The 17,603-nt window shown below is 59.6% G+C and overlaps 1 protein-coding gene across 2 annotated transcripts in view; it reads right to left on the bottom strand.

Annotated features, from left to right (window-relative positions):
- Window positions 1-316: 316 nt before the first annotated feature.
- Window positions 317-17,603, bottom strand: part of RASGEF1A (RasGEF domain family member 1A) — a 62,293-nt gene continuing 45,006 nt past the window's right edge. For both annotated transcript variants that reach the window (XM_056120647.1, XM_056120646.1), the window contains exons 2-13: window positions 8,490-8,693; window positions 7,586-7,708; window positions 6,208-6,345; window positions 5,112-5,333; window positions 4,600-4,674; window positions 4,253-4,345; window positions 3,840-3,942; window positions 3,673-3,752; window positions 2,486-2,677; window positions 1,610-1,733; window positions 1,011-1,083; window positions 317-654 (exon numbers count right to left, since the gene is read on the bottom strand). In XM_056120647.1, the coding sequence (XP_055976622.1) occupies window positions 630-654; window positions 1,011-1,083; window positions 1,610-1,733; window positions 2,486-2,677; window positions 3,673-3,752; window positions 3,840-3,942; window positions 4,253-4,345; window positions 4,600-4,674; window positions 5,112-5,333; window positions 6,208-6,345; window positions 7,586-7,708; window positions 8,490-8,687 (1,446 nt within the window). In that variant the 5' untranslated portion in view covers window positions 8,688-8,693 and the 3' untranslated portion in view covers window positions 317-629. The remainder of the gene's footprint in view (window positions 655-1,010; window positions 1,084-1,609; window positions 1,734-2,485; window positions 2,678-3,672; window positions 3,753-3,839; window positions 3,943-4,252; window positions 4,346-4,599; window positions 4,675-5,111; window positions 5,334-6,207; window positions 6,346-7,585; window positions 7,709-8,489; window positions 8,694-17,603) is intronic.

Below are 17,603 nucleotides of genomic sequence, written 5' to 3'. Positions count from 1 at the left end.
CGAAAGAAAATACATTGCCGGTTGTCCCCCCTGCCCCTCCCGACCCCATTAATCCCTGATAAAGGAAAATGAAAATGTAAACTTTGGAAAGCCCAGACTCAAAGGTTCACTTCCAGCATGCTGCACAGAGACCTCCTGGCCGCACAGTGCGGAGCCCAGCTCACCGGGCGCCTCTGGCTGGCCATGGCCTAGAGCAGCACAAGACCGGCCCTCCAGTACCCTCTAAGGCACTAACCCCGACATCAGAGACACTGGCTGGAAAGGCAGCCAAGCAGGTAGGACTCACGTTGCTTTTGGTTGGGTATTGTTTAAAGACTTTTACTCATAAGATGTTAATCTCAAAAGTAGAAAATAAAAATCTACATTTCATTGGAATAAGACGTTATCATGGATGCCGTCTCCCATGATACTCTTTCCCCCTCCCTTCCCCAAGCAGGGCCCTGCCCTGTTCTTGAAAGTAAACAAAACATCATTTGTCAGTGCCAAAGGTCGTCGATGCGTGAAAGAATTACTTTCATTTTTCAGAAAAGTTATATACAAAATGGACCCCAACCAGTGAGGCCTCCTCCTGCGTGCGGCCCAGGTCAGTCCCGGTGAGACGGCGCCTGTGTGGTCCCAGCGACTGCGCCTCAGGCCCTGTTGAGGAGCGTGGTCCTAGAGTGGGAGGGGCAGAAGGAAAGGTCAGGCAGGTGGGCAGGGCGGCCACCCGGAGAGGGCCTGGGTCTGGGACCCCCCCTACCCCACATGCTGACAGCGTGGCTGGTGCTTCCTCTCCCTGGCTGTTAATTTTGTTCCAGGGGTGATTTTGTTTTAGGGGATACACCCAGCGGAGCTCAGGGGTGACTCCTGGCAATACTCAGGGGACCAAATGTGGTACCAATGATACAACTGGGGTCGGCTACCTGCAAGACAAGTGCCTGACCCTTTGCACTCTCACAGCCCCATCACGCCTCCCTCGATCTCTTCCCTTCCTTCCCTAGGGCTGGGGTTCACCATCCCTGGACTCCTACCTGAGCGTCTTCCAGCTGTCCTTTTCCATGTGGTTCTCGGGACCTTCACTCTCAAAGGAGGCGATGAAGAGAGCTGGGAGACAGGAAGCCCTAAGAACCTGCATGTGGCCAGTCTGCCTGTGCCCCCATCTCAAGGCTGCCCACCCCTGCCCAAACACACACACACACACACACACACACACACACACACACACACACAGATTACCATTCCTGATACCTTCCTTCTTAAGTGTAGCTAGGTCCACGAAGAAACTCCCAGACCAAGAATCCACTAGCTTCTGGCCTGGGCTTGTCCACAGCTCCATCAGGTCTAGAACTCCCAGTAACCCCCTGGAGACTCAGAGGTCTGGGGGCTTAGCAGCACTGCCTCCTCCCCACCCCCACTTCTGTCTTTCTCAAATGGCCTCTGCCACCTGAGCTCTTGTCCATAACCTTCACTTGCTATGTCACCCACCCTCAGAACAGAGCAACACACACACACACACACAGAGCACAAGAGAATGAGTCCTGGCTTGCCACCCAGGGTGACCCCAATAGAGAAGGTTCTGGACACAGGAAAGGGTGCTGCTCTGTCCCCCAGAAGTAGAAGCAGCCCTCACCTTCCTCGCTGTAGATGGGCGCTGTGAGCAGGTAACTCTGAATCTTCTTGTCTTTCTCGAAAGGACACTCGACCTGGGTCCATGTCATGAACTCGTGGATCTGTCGGGAGATCTCCCAAAATTTCTGAAAAGGCAGAAGACCGCATGGATGGACATTCCTTTTTCACCTTCAGCCTAAAATCCTTTGTCAGCATGGGAGCTAGTAGCTCTGGGCTCAGCCTGTGGCTCACCCCATCCCAGCATGGATGAGTCTCATGGTGCATCTGACTTTGCTGCTCTGGAAGTACCTTGTGTGGCCAGGTCCAGCAGGGGTTCTCAGGCCCTGCTGCTCAGTCATCCCTTCTGCAGCCCCACCATTAGAATGTTGCCCCCAGCTTGGGGGCCTGTGTAGGTAGGAATCACAATTCCCTCTTCACCCTTCCTTGGGTGATGCGGTGTCCAGTCAGCCTGGATCCCCTACGCCTTGGTCACCTCTGTCCTACCTTCCCACAATGACCAGGGGCCTATCACCGGGACTTTACTTCCATCTGAATTCTACTGCCTCCTCCTGCTTTTAATTCCGCAACACACACACACACACACACACACACACACACACACACACACCTCAGAGGGTGGTCCCTTCTCTTTCCCTGGCAGGGTCAGTGTTGGGGTGAGGGTCCTGGGTACACACAGGTTCCCTGTAGCTCCAAGCTCTAACCAGGTCATCCTTGGAAATACCCTACACCATACTCCCCATTCACCAAGGGCCAACCCAGAACCAACCAATCTTACAGAACCAGCTGCCCACCCACAGTTTTCAAGGTACAAAGGTTTCTGCTACCTAGGCTGAGACAGTCACCCCCCCCCCCCACCTCACGACAAGGGGCTGATTACCTTGAAGTTAATGTGCCCATTGGGCAAGTGGTTGGTGTGGATTTTGTGCAGGAAGTAGATGTCTTTAACGAAAAGGTTGAACACGGGGATGACGATCTTCTCGCGGCTGCTGTTGGCTGTCTGAGATCTCTGCGTGGCCCCCTGCAGGGCCGTGCGGTAGTTACAGAAGTTGCTGGATGGGTCCATGTGATGCTGTGGGCAAACAAGAGGGCATAAGGGCAGTAGCCCTTTCACACTTGTGGGCAGAATGCTAATCAGCCGGTGGGGGATCCGCCTGGTTCTCCAGGCGAGTGCAGGTGGGAATGCCTGAGGCATAGGGCTGGGACCAGTCAGCCTTGCACGTCTGGGACTGCGTGGCACAGTAGAAAGTCACAGTCCATGGGTCTCGTCTCACTGTATAAATGTCACAGATTTAAAGCCAATTTTTTGGTGCAAAAAAATGTGGATGAGTTTGATTCCACTTGTATGAAGATTGTGTGTATGTGTGTGTGTGTGTGTTTGTAGTTTAGGTAAACACAAAGCTTTAAAAGAATCCTGCTGGTTATTACTGAAAATATAGGCTATGTGGTTTCACTGTGAGTTGCAACGTGCAGTAATCCTGTATTTCCCAAACCTAACCAGCTCCACAAAACACACAAGCCTGCAAAACCAGATTTTTTCGTATGTCTGAGCAAGGCTGCAGAGGAATCTTGCCTGCTGGTCATGGAGCTCCCTGCCTGTCCATCCATCAAAGTTGGGTCTAAAAGGCCAGTCTCTGCCGATACCACCCAGCCTGGCACTCCTGGACCCACTCTGGTCAAAGTCTTCACAGACACACCCCTGAACTCACTTCCAGTGATGCTGGGTCTGACCAAATCCACACGGATCAAGAAGCATGAACCCACGTTAGGAGGGCAAACTGACCAGCCAGCTGCTATGCCCCAGAAGGGCACACAGAGAGCATGTCCTGAGAGAGGGCCCGAGGGAGGATTGCATGCCTAGGGAGCTGGAGTGATAGCACAGCAGGTAGGGCATTTGCCCTGCACACGGCCAACCCGGGTTCAATTCCCTGCATCCCATATCGTCCCCTGAGCACCACCAGGAGTAATTTCTGAGTGCAAAGCCAGGAGTAACCCCTGAGCATCGCCGGGTGTGACCCAAAAAGAAAAATAAAATCTACTAAAAAAAAATAATAAGACTATGCCTACCTCTAAGACATCAAACTTGGCCGTCTTGACCTTGGACCATGTTTTCTTGAGCCGCGCCACTGGACTGAGGTTCATGCCAGCTGTGGGGATGGGGACAGCAGGTATCAGGGTGAGGGAGCTGGGTCCTGTGCAGGAAGGGGGTGAGGGACAGCCCGGCTCACACTCACAGATGATAGCCATCATGGAGTTGAAGTTTCCAATGTTGAAGCACTCCCGGGCCACGTCAATGAAGAACTCCAACATGCGGGTCCGGTGCTTCTTCTTCACCACCTGCATGCGGCAGCCAGGTGAACCCACCTCCACCCTAACCCCGGAGGCCTGGGGGACAGGGGAAGGGAACAGGGATGGGCTTCAAAGGCAGGAAATGCAGGAGGGCTAAGAGAACCCCGCGTGCGCCAGTGGGACTGTGCATGGGTGTACACACCCCTCTGAGGTGTAGCTGCTAAAATCAAAAGCATCACCCTGAGGTGAGGTGGGGTGGGTTGGCCCCTCAGAACTCGGGTGGTGCATCTACTTTTCAACTTCAGTCTGGGGGCAGAAGCATAACCTGGGCAATACCCCGCATTCCCGGCAGGCTTACCCGGCACACCTCAGTGGCCACCAGCATGCTGAGGCAGTTGAACCAGTTGTCATAGGCCTCTAGACTGTAGGTCTTGGTCAGGTCCCCTCGGCACTGGGGAACACAGCGAGTCAGCAGCCGCCCCAGCTGCACCCCAGGATCGGAGCTCCAGCCAGAGGAGGAGCTAGGACTGAGACCATGGGCTGCGGTGCCGGACAGTCGCTCGGCTGACCCCCCTCCCAGCATGTACCTTGTGTGGCTCCCCAGAGCCCCCCGAGCAGGTAGCAGAAGGCCGGCCATGGGGACAGGCTCTGCCGGTGCCTGGCTCACGAGGCCTCGGCACCACGCTGCAGCTGAGGGGGCCTCACCCTGTGCTTGTCTCGAGAGTCCATGTGGCTGACGATCTGCATCAGGTCCTCGGGGTGAATGCTGCTGACCCGCTCCTGGGGCAGGGGACAGCACAGAAGCCATGTGCCTGCCAGTCAAATCCCACCCCCCACAAATCAGAGCACCTGGTCTACCCTTGGAGTCTGGGAAATGAGGCAGGGTGGAGGGGGGTGGGGACAAATTTTTGGAAGGTGCCACCCTGTGCAGGAGACAAGTGAGAGGGACGACAGGGTGCAGGAACTCCCCCCCCAACCCTCCCTTCATATCAGTTCTCCATCCAGCTCCCGCTGTCCCAGGACCCCGAGTGCTCCAGGAGCCATAGAGGAGCCTCCATGGTGGCACGCAGGCTCCACCCCCAGGTGAGCCATGTAGAGGGCACCCTAGTATGCCGACGCTGCCCCTGAGTGACGCAGAGGAGAAGCAAGCAAGCGGCCCTGTCCCCAGGTGAGCAGTGATCAGCACCCTCCCCCACCCAGGCGCATGCAGCACTGACCAGCTCTATGTGCGTGAGCTGCTGGGCCAGCACCAGGGGGTCACAGCACACCCCTAGAATGTCCTTCTGCGTGGTTGGTGGCTTGGCCTTGAGGACAGGCCCCTTGTCCACGGCTGGCGAGCGGATCTTGTCCCGCAGCTCCTGCAGCTGACTCCGGGCAGCCAGGGACAGCAGCAGGCTCTGGATCATTTGGGCGATGGCCTTCTTAACGGTGCCATTCTCCTAGGAATGCAGAAGCATGTTGGCGGTGCCAGCTGGCAGGAGCTGGTAGGAATCCTGCCCTCCTGGAGGGACCCATCTCATCTGCTGGCCGTGCCCCGCGGAACCTGCCAACCCTTCCTACATCTCTGCAGCCCAGCCTGGGCCAAGGGAAAGAGCTTGTGGGCCGACTGATGGGGAAGTTGTTGCAGGCCTGAGCAGGGCGACTGGGCATCTTGGTCAGAAATATAGGACTTGCCTGGAGGCAGAGGCAGCTATGGGGTGAGGGCAGCCAGGAGGCCTTCCTCAGGCCAGGGAGTTGGCTCACAGGGCTGGAGCATAAGCTTTGCATGTGGAAGCCACAAGTGCAAGCCCCAGCACCAAATGGTCCTCTGAGCATTTCAAGACACGGCTCCAAAACAGAAAATGCAAAACAGGAAGACAGGCCGGGGACACAGTTCAACAGTTGGGCACAGGCTTTGCATGCACGGGCCTCTGACTTCACACCCCAGCACCTTCCCACTAGGCCTCTCTCTGCCCATCAAGGCCCAGGATAGGACAGCTAGGTTCCTTCCACTGCTCATGCATATTCTTTCTCCTCTCCCTCTGTCTCCTTCCCCTCCCCTCCCCTCCTCTCCTTTCTCCCCTTCCTCCCTCCCCGTTTTTGTTTATTTTATTCTTGGGCCACACTCGACAATGCTCAGTGGTCATTCCTGGCTCTGCAACCCTGTCAGTGCTTGGGGGACCATACGGGAAGCAAGGGATTGAACTCCAATCGGCCTTGTGCAAGGCAAACACCCTATGACTGTACTCTCTCTGGTCCTACACACACACACACACACACACACACACACACACACACTTATAACACACGGACCAGGGAAGAGGGATGGCTCACCTCGTCACACTGTGTGACCCTGTGGGCGATGGCCTTGAGCTCAGCCATGGCCTTCTCATCCTGGAAATCGTAGGGGAAGGCTTCCGTCCACTCTTTCAGCAGTTGCACGATCTTGGCCGAGAAGGCTTTCAGCTTGGCCTGTGTGACCAGAAACAGAGAGTGAGGCCATCCCACCAGCACAGCACAGGCAACTAGACGACAAGGGTGTGGTTCCCTGCTCCACCCACAGGTCTGCGACACCCCCACAGCCCAGGTCTGCCTGCTGCCACCCCCCGCGGCCTCATCCTTGCTGATCCACATTCTCCTGAAGGGGCCCTTTCTCAGATTCATTTTCAAACACCTGCCCCTTCGTGGAGTCTCATTTGCTCCTCCAGAGTTTCATTTGAAACCCGAGCAAAACCATCATGTGAAGGGGGAGATTCTCGCAGGAAGGGACATAGACACACAGAGGCCTCCTTGCTCCGGACTGGGCCTTTAGAGGCATGTGGATGCCCCTGCTTAAGCCCAACTGCACAGTCCTGGGAGGCCAGAGGTGCTCATCCTGTCCCCACTGTCCCACCAAAGCCTGCTCTGAGCCACCTCTCTCTACCCCAGGGACCAGCCTCCCCCGAGCCCCCCGAGAGAGATGCCCAGGGTCAAGGCCTCTACCAGGGCCCACCCCGCTCCCCTCAGCCACTCATCCAGGCCACAGTCCAGCACCGAGCCCCCAGGGAACCTGACTGACCCCTCTCACAAGGGCTTCAGCACCCCACCCTCAGGAAGCTAGAGCCCCCCGGCCACTCTCTGGCCTGTACTGCCTCCCCAAGCTGACCTGTAGCCAACAGCCACCCTCACCCCTCCAGCAGCTTTTCTTGACACCCCGCCCTGAACTGGGGTCGATGTCTGCGTCTGCCCCTACCCCATGGCACCCCAGGTCTGGCCCTCGCAGAGGAGACTGAGACACAGTCCAGAGGTTTCTGCAGGAGACCCCGCCTTGGCGGGACAGCCTCCCACAAGATAGCCACGTTCTGTCAGGTGGGCCAACCCCTTCTTCAGCACCAGCACCCCCACCTCCAGGCCTCAGGGGCCCTCCACCCACGGCCTCACTGGAACAGAGGGATGACAAAGTGGCCTCTGGGGGTCTCCGCCAACTCCCACATGGACAGACAGGCACCAGCTGAGGGTGAGGCTCCTCCTGCATCCTGGGGGGCAGATTTCCAGCCCCCCCCCCCACACACACACACTGACTGGCTGCTCTCCCACCAGCTCAAGCCTCACTCTTTGATCTGGGGGTCCTGGCCCTGACCAGGTTTCCCTGGGGCGGGGCACCATGCCTTCTGCAGTCACTTCCGGCACGGCCTCAGCACCCCCGAGACAGCGCCCCGCCAGCTGCCTCTACCTTTTCTGGTCCAGCCTCCAGCTGCTGTCGCTGCTCCAGGCAGATCTGCCCCAGGCGGGCCAGCAGGTCATGTGGCGGGATGAAGACCCGGGAGCTCAGAAGAAACGTGAAGATGTAGGTCCGCTGGAGAAGAGCCAGGACAGGGTGAAAAACCCGGATGGGGATCCCGGTGGGCCCCAGTGCTACTGCTGCACCCAGGGGCTCTCTGCCTGCTTCACTAGGCCCTGCCCACCGGATGAGGCCCAGCTCAGACCCACCTTACGTCCCTTCTGCTCTCCCAGGGCCTCCCACCCAGCCATCCTGCCCCACGGGGAGCTAAGCCAGCCTGGTGTGGGCATCCCAAGGAAGCTTGTGGTCTGAGCACAGTACCCCACCACCGCCACCTGGATCCTGTCGGGGTCCCCACTGCCTGCCCCTAGATCTGGTCCACGGGGTCAGGGCTTGGTCTGTGTGGCTGGAGCCTGCCTGGGATGTCAGCTCCTGTGCAATCACTAGTTGTGGGTGCCATCGCCCCTGCTACACCAGGGTCCCCATCCTGGTCCGTGTCCTCTCTTCACCAGGCTGGGTGGCCTCATGGACCATGCTGAAAGGCTTAGAGAAGGGTGTGTGTGCTGGGGGAAGCTGGCCTCACCCCCTCGGCTCCTTGTCCTCGGGAGGGCCCGGCCCAGACCCCCACATGGATCAAGGACTTGCTTCTGTGGGCCCGCAAAGGCATTGTCTGTCTGGGCTCCTCAAGATGCAAGGGGATCCGGGGGTGGGGGAGGCAGCACAGGAAGTAAGGAGGGTTCAGCTGAGGGGGACCCCCCTCCCTTGCTCTTGTGTCCAGCTCAGTGGGGGCCTCTCTTGGGGCCCCTGCAGCAGCTCCCCTGGTTCCCGGCACACCCCTTCAGTCCCCAGCACTCACATCGGGGTAATAGTCCACGGTGGGGGCCAGGTGCTCCATCAGAGCCTCCAGGGACCCAGAGATGAGACGTCCGTCTTGGAAGATGAGGTCCCCAGAGCTGCCCGCGCCGCCGCCGCCACGCTCCCCCATGCTGGGATGTGCCTGTCCACTACAGCTGGGTCCGAGGATGCTGGAGAAGACCACAGACGTCTGGGGCATAGTTTCCTGGGAAGGAAGGAAGAGGAGGCCTCACCATGCGCCTGGCTCCCGCTGGCCCATGGGCATGTGCTGACAGTGCGGGCTGGACGGGTGTTTAGTAAATGCATCCTCAGCACCAGGCCTGCCTGTGGGGCCTGGACACACCCTGAGCCCCACCGCCTGCATTACACAGAAACTGGTATGAAAAGTAAAGCCCAGCCCAGACAGACAGACAGCCTCTGCATCTTCTGAACCTCACTCCCCCGAGGGCCAGCTCAGGTGACAGCCGCCTCCAGGACCCCTGATACCCGGAATCCAAGGCCAGAGAGCACCCACATGTGTGTCAGCCAAGTACAGTCCCCAGCTTGGCCACCCACGAAGAACGATGTGGACGCCTTCCCTGTCAGCCCCCCCCCCCCCCCCGGGGTGACACTGGGAGAACAGGGGCACGGGGCCTTGCCATGATGACTCTGCCCTCGCTCGGCTGCTGCTCAGTCAGGATCACTGGTCGCTTCTGTTTAGGGGCAGCCAGCAGAGCCAGCCCCCACTCCTGCTCCTCGCCCAGAGGAAAGAGCACCCACAGTGGCAGCCAGGATTCTTGGGAAATTCGTCCGGGAAGCCAAGAGCTTCAGGTCAGTTCCACAAGGCAAGGCTAGAGTTCGAACGGCCACAGGATACCCCCCCTCCCCCCGTGGCACATGCCAGAATGTGGCAGAGACTGGGGAGAACTGTCCAGCTGTGCTTCAAAATGCACCCCTGGTGGGTGCCCGGGGCCACTCACAGACTCCAGAGGAGACCCTTTTGCAGGGGGTGGAACAGTGGCTTTGTAGGAAGGCCGTCAATGGAGGATATTCTAGGACAAAGCCCAGGGGTAACTGCCTCTAGGAAGCCTTCCTAGACTGACTCTGCTGACCCAGGAGGCTAGAGGTGGTTGCTTGGCTGCCCTCCCATCCTCCTGATGAGCTGGATCCCAGCTGACACAGGAACCGAGTGGCCATTTGTGGGGTGAGATCACGAAGGTGGGCTCCCTAACACCACAGCTGCTCTGCGGCCAACACCAGCTCTGAGGGGGAGCCAATGCTTTGCCCAAGGCCCAGACACTGTAGGGCGACTTCTACAGGATCAAAAGGTGACTGAGGGTGGTCAGGAGGCCTGCTCACCCCCAAGTTTCTCTTGGTTATCAGAATTTTCTGACCCCTGCCCCTGCCACCTCTCTTTCAGCTGACTACTCTGATCATAAAGGCTTGGGAGGGGGGTGTGGACCCTCCCAACCTCTGCAGTGACCCCCCCCCACTGACTGCCAGATGCCCCACAGATCATGTTCCCCTGTTGTCCAGCCCCAGGGAGGGAGACCTGACAGCTTCACAAGTGGACAGAGGAGCCAACCGAAAGCCAAGGCTACACCCAGAGGGGCCAAGATCTACACACTGCCCAGCACTATGTCCAGACAAGTGGGGACAGTTGTCAGGTGGGATCCGTGCATCCCCTGCACCACCAGGATGCAATTCCCACCTGCCCTGACCACCAGCGCTCCTCCCCACCCAAGGGTTGCTGCGTCCCACCCATGCCCACCCCCAGTCAGAAGGCCATGAGGGCTTGGGGGAGAGTAACCAGGAGAGCAAGAGCCCTGCAACTGGGCTCCCCGCCGCACAGGAGCCCGGGTTGCTGCTTCTAGAAGGACGTTGGTATAGGCACATGTGAGTGGACCTGAACACACAGGCACCCGCAGCGGTGCTTCTCGCGGCCTTTATGGCACGACTGACTTCCTCTTGCCATCCCACACACCAGTCAACCGTCAGCCACTTTCTACAGGGCAGGTCTAGTTTGTAACTTAGGGCGGGGGCGATGGCTTGGCGGGCGGAGCGTTTGCTGTGGGTGCCACAGACCTGGGCTCCATAACTAGCACTGCGTGACCAAGCCAGGAATAGTCATTGAGCAACCCCAGGTGTGCCCCAAAACCCAAAATAAAACAAAGTTGCTTTCCCCTGGGTTTGATCCTCAGCACCAGACCAAACACAATGTTTCCTTTAGTGCAAAAAGTTAGATTTTTTTTAAATGAGCACATTTTATAAAGTCACATTCATTCAAGAGGTTGGAAGCCTGGGGATCAGTACCTAACAGGTCCTCTGGGGGGTGGGGGGGTGTCCAGGCTGCAGCCCAGAATCCCCTGGAGGCAGGAGCAGAGCCCAAGGGACCAAGAGTGACCTGCATAGCATCTACTCTGCCCTGGGGTCCCTTTCAAGATGCTGCCTGGGTACAACACAGAGGGCAAGGCACATACTAACCCAGCAAGTGGCGACGCAGGTTTGATCCCCAGTATCCTATATGATGCCCTGAGCACCGCCAAGAGTGATTCCCAAAAGCACTGGATGCAGCCCCCAAACAAAACAAAAAGATGCTTCCTGGAGATAGTTCGCCCTGACCAGGTGTCCTACCGCGTCACCCCTCCTTTCCCCTCTGTGCACTGAGCCCCACGGGTCCTGAAGATGTCCCACCCCAGTAGCAGAGCCCAGCCCCGCCGGGTCACAAACTCCTGCAGAGGATTTAGCCAAGTGCCCCTCTTCCGGGGCAGGATTTCTGAGCACGCTCAGGTTTGAATCCCCATCTGCAGCTGGCCAATTCTCATTCCACCCAAGCAGCCTTGGTTTCCCCAAATGTTCATGGACACCACTGCCCTTTCTGTCATCCTACTGTCCCACCACCCCACACTCCCCCTGTGACCCAGGAAGAGCAGACCCGCCCGCCACTGCCTCCAGCTGGCTCCCTTCAGAGCCAAGGGCCCTCCTTGGAGAGAAACACAGAGCAGAGCCAGCAGGCAGCAGCCAAGACCACCCCTCAGCCCGCAGGGATCCTATGACACTGCCCTCAGGAATCTTACAGGATCACCCGTAGGCGGCTGAGCCTCTGCCTGGGATCACACAGCAGGACGCTAGCAGCCGCAGAGGACTGGGTCTAAGCCAGGCTTTGCCGCCTAGCCCCCTCAAAAGGTGTCCTTTAGAGAGCTGCTGAGGTGCCTGTGCAAAGCTCTCAGGATACCTGGAAAGCAGCATCGCTTCCCCCTGGACCAACTGCCCAGGCCTGCCTTCTCAGCGCCCCCTGCAGGCCACATGACGGCGCGCACACGGGTGATTCAAGACACTACAGGGGACCCAGCCGTGGCTTAGGGCGGGCGGGCGTCTGTGGAGGCTCCCTCCGGGGCTGAATGTGGGAGTCGCGAGCAATCCAGCGCCTCTGAACTCGCAGCGACAGAAAATCAAACATGTGATGGATGGAGGCAAGTCTTGCCAGCCGCACTCCCCGGAGCTGCAGTCCTCAGAGCAGTGGTGGACGCAGCCCAGGATGTCAGGACTGGGGGGAGGGGGGGCTCCTGCATGGAATTCGGCTCTGTCCCATCGCGGCTCCCTGCAGGGGGACCTTCCCACCCAGTCCAGCAGCACCCTCACCTGGATGGGGAGACGCAGCCCCACGATTCCCTGTTTTGCCCTGGATGTGTCGGCCCCCAAAGATTGACAGCTTCCAGAGGAGGACCCTCACGCAGCTTCACTGAGGCCAGTGCTCCAGCTACCGTGTGCGCGTGCGTGCGCGCGCGCACACACACACACACACACACACACACACACACACACCACCACCACCACCACCACCACCACCACCACCACCACCACCACCACCACCCAGAGTTTCCCAGGAAACTTTTTAAAAAATTGCTCTGCCCAGTTCCCACTACAGCAATTTTGACTTAGTGCCTGGAGTACAGCCGGGCAGCAACTTTTTTTTATCCAGGGGTTCCAGGAAGCAGGGTGGGTGGGCCCTCCAGCTGCATCCAGTTTCCAGGCTGTGCACCCTCAGCCTTCCAAGGGTGGCCCCCAGAACAGGAGCCGGAGCTGCCGTGGGGGGTGGGAGGGTGCAGCTCTGAGCACCAGCTTCTGTAGGGCGCCAGGGCAGAGCCCACCTTTGTCCCCAAGGCCCCTGTCACTGACCTAAACAAAGCAGCAGCCCTACTGGGGGCACAGCAGAGCAGACGGAAGACTCCAGCCCTCTCCCAGGCTCCAGGAGGAGGAGGGGGAGGAGGAGGAGGCGCCTGCTAATTATAGCTGCAGCCCCAGGGCGAGCAGGGAGGCAGGTGAGAGTGACTCACGGGCTCCAGAAGTCAGGCCAGGTGGACATGGGGGTACAGGCAGGCCCAGGTGTGCAGGCACCCAGGTGCTGGAGGGGGCGGGGCTGCCCTGGCGGCTCTGAGTTGAAGGCAGAGGCCGTGCCCATGCCTGCCTGTTCACACCTGGTTCCACTCGGGTCTTCTGGGGGTCCTGCTGAGGAAATGGGGTCCTCCCTGCATCTGGACCCCCAAGCCCCCTTGGCTGAGCCTCAGAGGGTGCAGAGGGGCCAGGAGAGGAGGCACCAGTAGGGGGTGGGGCCCAGGGAGCAACCGGGGCTTTGTGGGTGCACTGGCCTTGTCTCCGCCAAGCCCCCTCTCTGGGATTCCCCCAGTTCTGCCCTCCAGGGTCAGAGAAGTGTCCAAGCTGGAGGATCCCCTGCCTGCTGCTCCCCAGCGCACCACCAAGAGGGGGCTTGGGAGCACCCCTGCCTCACAGCCCAGCGGGCGCCTCGCTCCTTCCTCATGCTCCCCTTCTGGTGCTCGGCCACCAGCGCTCCTCAGTCCCCTGCCCAGGGTTCCTGCCAGGTCTGCCGTGGTCTGAATGGAGCAAGGCTGGGGTGGAAGCTCCTGCCCATGCCTGAGCCCACTGCCCGGGCTGGCGGGGGCAGGGGGGAGGGGGGAGGAGCAGGGTTTCTTTCTTCGCCTCCTCCCAGACTTGTGAAGTCCCAGGAGACCGGAAGGGAGCATGGCTGGTGCCTGGGAGCCCGCCCAGCCCTCCGGGACCCCTGAGTCCTCTGGCTGCCCCAGCCTCTCCCTCACCCTGAGCCCCCGCAGGCCTCTCACCTCCTGCCCTGGGCAGGACCAGGGGTCGCACCTGGGGCAATCTAGAGCCAGCACCCAAAGGTCCATCTCCCTTTGTCACCTCAGGTAGAGAAGAAGTTTCCCAGAGCTTCTCCGAAGGTGTCAGGGAGACTGAGAGGGACTCAGCGCTGTCTGTGCACTTCCCCGGCCCACACCCCTCAGTGCTGAACAGCAGCTCCGGCCGCTGATACCCAGGAAGCAGCTCAGAGAAGAGCAGCCAGAGCAGCCATCGGTCACCTGAGAGGTGCGGGGGGCGGGTGGGGGGGCTCCCAATGCCCGAGGGCAAGCGGTCCAGAGGTTGGTTCGGGACAAGCTGCCCCGGCTGTGTGGGGACCGACTGTGAGTACTGGGGGCATGTGACAGGCATGGGAACAGGCCTCCCCACCCACAACAGGTATCCCCACATGGGCGCCAGGCACAGGAAACAATGACCTGTGTCAGGGTGCTCAGGCCCGTGGAGGGCTGCTTGAAGCTGGTCCTTGAGTCCAAGATCCTTTCTAAAGGGCACCATCTGGCGTTCTGGGTCAACACAGCGCAGTGGGGGCACCTCTTAGGGGGGCCGCCAAAAACGTCAGCCTCTGAGTGTTCCCCCCCCCCCGCCTGCTTCTGGCCTGCACACGGGGGGGGGGGGGGGGGGCGGGGCAGCAGGTACTGAAAATTTCAGGCCACCCCAGACAGAAGCAGACCTCAGGTACCCCCTCCCCTCACAGGCTTGGGACTCCCAGAAAGACTGAAGGACAATTCCTACTGCCGCCTCCTCATGAACAGAGCTGTGACGCCTCTCAGCCCCTATACTTTCTTGCATGCCCTGGCCAGCTTGGGCCAGCGAGGGGCTCTGTGTCCTCCCACCCCTGATCAGGCAGCACAGATAGAAGGGCACATGCTTCTGGTCACCGGGGTCACCACCAGACCTGGGAAAGGTTGCCCCACACAAACAAACACACACCACACACACACACTCCAGCTGCCCCAGCCCCCCCAACACCCACTCCCATCCCTCCAGGGGACCCCAGAACTGCAGCGATGCTGGAGACCCAGATCCTTGGGCCCGGCCACCGGCATCCCTGCCCCACAGTGCCACTGTGGGCACCGACAATCTGTTGTTCCCGCACCCCGATATGCTTGTGCTTGGCTGCCAGGGTAAAGGGGTCGCCTCTGCCCGCTGCACCTGTTCCTCCTGCCACCCCACCCCCCACCCACACACACACACACACACCTGCCAGGGGCTCTCCCAGAGGAGGCCCTCTGGGACAATAGTGGCTCTACCGGAGCTGTCACTGACAGTAAAGCCGAGTCCACGTGGGGGAGGAGACACTCTGTCAGTGCTCAAGGGACATCGAGTCACCGCAGGGCTACAGGCAACATGGCTGTGCTCATGGATGGGGGCCAGCGGGGATGGGGGGCAGCCTTCCCTTGGAACTCACGCGCCCTCTGGGGTCAGGCCCTTATCTCCCAGCCCTGGTTGTGTGGGCTCAGGGCAGAGCAGGTCACTGCCACAGTCCTTAGCAAGGTCACCATCAGACCTGTGGGCAGGGGGATACAGTATGCTCAGGGAGTGTCGAGAGCTGCCCCTCCTGGGGGCACTCTAGGGCTTCCCAGCTGCCCAGCCACCCCACCACCAGCGCAAACTCTGCCCTCCAGAGTCCATCCTGGGAAGGGGGTGCAGGGCTCCACAAGCTTGCATGTCCCCCACCTGGGGCTACCTGGGAGCATGTCTTTGCACTGCAAAGGGGCTTGGGGGAGAACTTGGGAAGGTGACACTGGGCCCAACCCACCCCAAGACCCAGCCCACTGACCCAGCTGCTGGGAGACCTCAGCCCCAGAGGGAGAGGGGGCAGCCAGGTTCTGGGAGCACAGTCAGAAAATTTGGACTCTGAGGTCTGCCGTTCTAGAAATTTCAGAGAAATGTGATGCCAGGGGTTCAGGGTTGAACGAGCCCTGAAATGCCTGTCGTCAGGAGCTCAGTGGGGTTGAGCGGGACATAGCTCAGCTCAGGCTGTGCCCGGATGTCCTTTCTGGTCCCCGTGAATGGGTCCAGATCAGTGGCTCCAGGGAGCGGGGGGAGTGGGGCTGCCCGGGGCTCTCCCCTCATCTCTCCTCCTCCCTCCTCACTCCCCCAGAACAGGGAAGCCCTGCTGGCTTCGTCCTGGCTGTGAGGAGAAACGCCCATCCCCACACATACTGCGTCTGACCCAGGGACGGGGGGCCCCAGATGCCCCTCCATGGCAGTCAAGCAAAGCTTCCCGGAAAACTGGGACAGAAACAGCCCTGGAGGCCCGCCTGGCACAGGTCCCTCGGGCCCTGCCAGGGGTGGCGAGGAGCGGAGCAGCCCCGCCTCCGCCAGCTCTGCGAGGGGCGCTGCTTTCTCGGGCAGCACGCGGGCTTCTATTTTTTAACCTACTCAACAAAACGAGGCTATTTTTAGCTCAGCAAGCTGCAGGGCATCATAATTAGCAACTGAAAATTACCCATCTTGCCAGCCTCCCCTCTGCTGGTTTTGGGGGTGGGGGTAGAAAGTGGTCCTGGAGAGAACTGGGCTTCAGCGCCTGACCCCAGCCTGGCGGCCCCTCACCCTTGGTGGACAGCCTTGGGCGGTGATTTAATAACGGCTGCCTCTGGCCTGGTCCTGGGGTTCGTCCTGGAATCCGGGAAGCCCATCTGAGCCGGTTCTTTCGTGGCCGCCTGCAGACCACAGTTCTGGGAGGGCTCCAAGGGGGCGCGTCAAAGTCTCAGGGACACTCAGGCCCAGTGAGGACAGAATCTGGGCCAGGCTCCGAGGCCTGTCAGCGGAGCCCAGCCCTCATCTGCAGATGAACCCGGTCAGCTTCTCAAGGGCTCCTTCTTCAAACCTGGCTGCCCTGCGGTGCGGTAGGAGATGACCTTCTCTCTCCTTCCTTCCTTCCTTCCTTCCTTCCTTCCTTCCTTCCTCCCTCCCTTCCTTCCTTCCTCCCTCCCTTCCCATCCTTCTCAGTGACCATGTTTACAAGAGCCCACATAGACTCTGGTGCTGCACCACGACAGACAGGTGCAGGCTACAGGCTGGTCTCTGGGTGAGCTTCCCAAGTAGCACAGTGCGTCTGAAGCATCTTGTCCAGAAGGGGTTCCCAGATCTCCCAGGGGCTCCCATGGGGAGAGGACCTGCTTTGGGGATGGGGGCGGAGGTGGGGGGCTCACTTCACACAGCAGGAAACTAAGCTGGAGGCTGCAAGTAGCAACTCAGCTGTGAACTTCATTCAAAGTTTCCTCACCTTTGGGAGGTTGGTGGGGCGTGGGTGGGTGGGTGGGTGAGTAGTGGGCAGTGCCAAGTTTCCCACATTCCTGCCACTAGGGGCAACCCCCTGGGTCAACCTTTTGTAATTTAAATTCAGTCTTATTTGGCCTACTGGCCCCTTTTCAGAAAAACATCACTCAGCGCCCTCCCCCCCCCCCCCCCCGAAATACAGAAAACACCCGCCTCATTGTACCCAAGGCTAGTACTGCACCCTGGAAACCTTCCAGCACCCCCAGGGCAGTACCACTCGATGCTTGAGTGGGTCCCTCAGACCAAGAAGGTTTGGCCCAGTTTCTTCGACTCTCCAGCCACACCCTGTGGTTTCAAGGCAGGGGTTTGTGGGGCTGCCCTTGCAGAAGACGCCATAAGGAGGTGCTAGCACCCCGCCGCTGAACCACTGCAGCTAACTGATGTGGCTTCTGACCAAAGCAGGGAGCCGGAAGGGTCGGCAGTTGGGTGCTCAGAGTTGGGTGCTCCTTCCCAGGCCTTCCAGCCTCACTGGGGGCAGGGGGTGGGGTTGGAACAGAGGCGCGCAGAAGTTCGGTGGTGAGGCCCAGCCCGGCTACTTGAGGGCGTCCACTGCTGCCAGCACACGGCCAGAGGCCTGTCTTCACCTCCAAGCTGGCCGGGAAAGGGGCAGAGCTGGGCGCCTTGCTAGTGCCGTATCACTCCATCTTCCCTGCCCTGGTCCTGATGCTCCCCAACTCTT

This window comes from Sorex fumeus, unplaced genomic scaffold (assembly GCF_029834395.1).
Source record: "Sorex fumeus unplaced genomic scaffold, SorFum_2.1 ptg000043l, whole genome shotgun sequence".
In the NCBI taxonomy this organism is placed as follows: domain Eukaryota; kingdom Metazoa; phylum Chordata; class Mammalia; order Eulipotyphla; family Soricidae; genus Sorex; species Sorex fumeus.
Note: the sequence above shows the minus strand (reverse complement) of the source record. Positions and strands in the feature narration are given on the sequence as shown.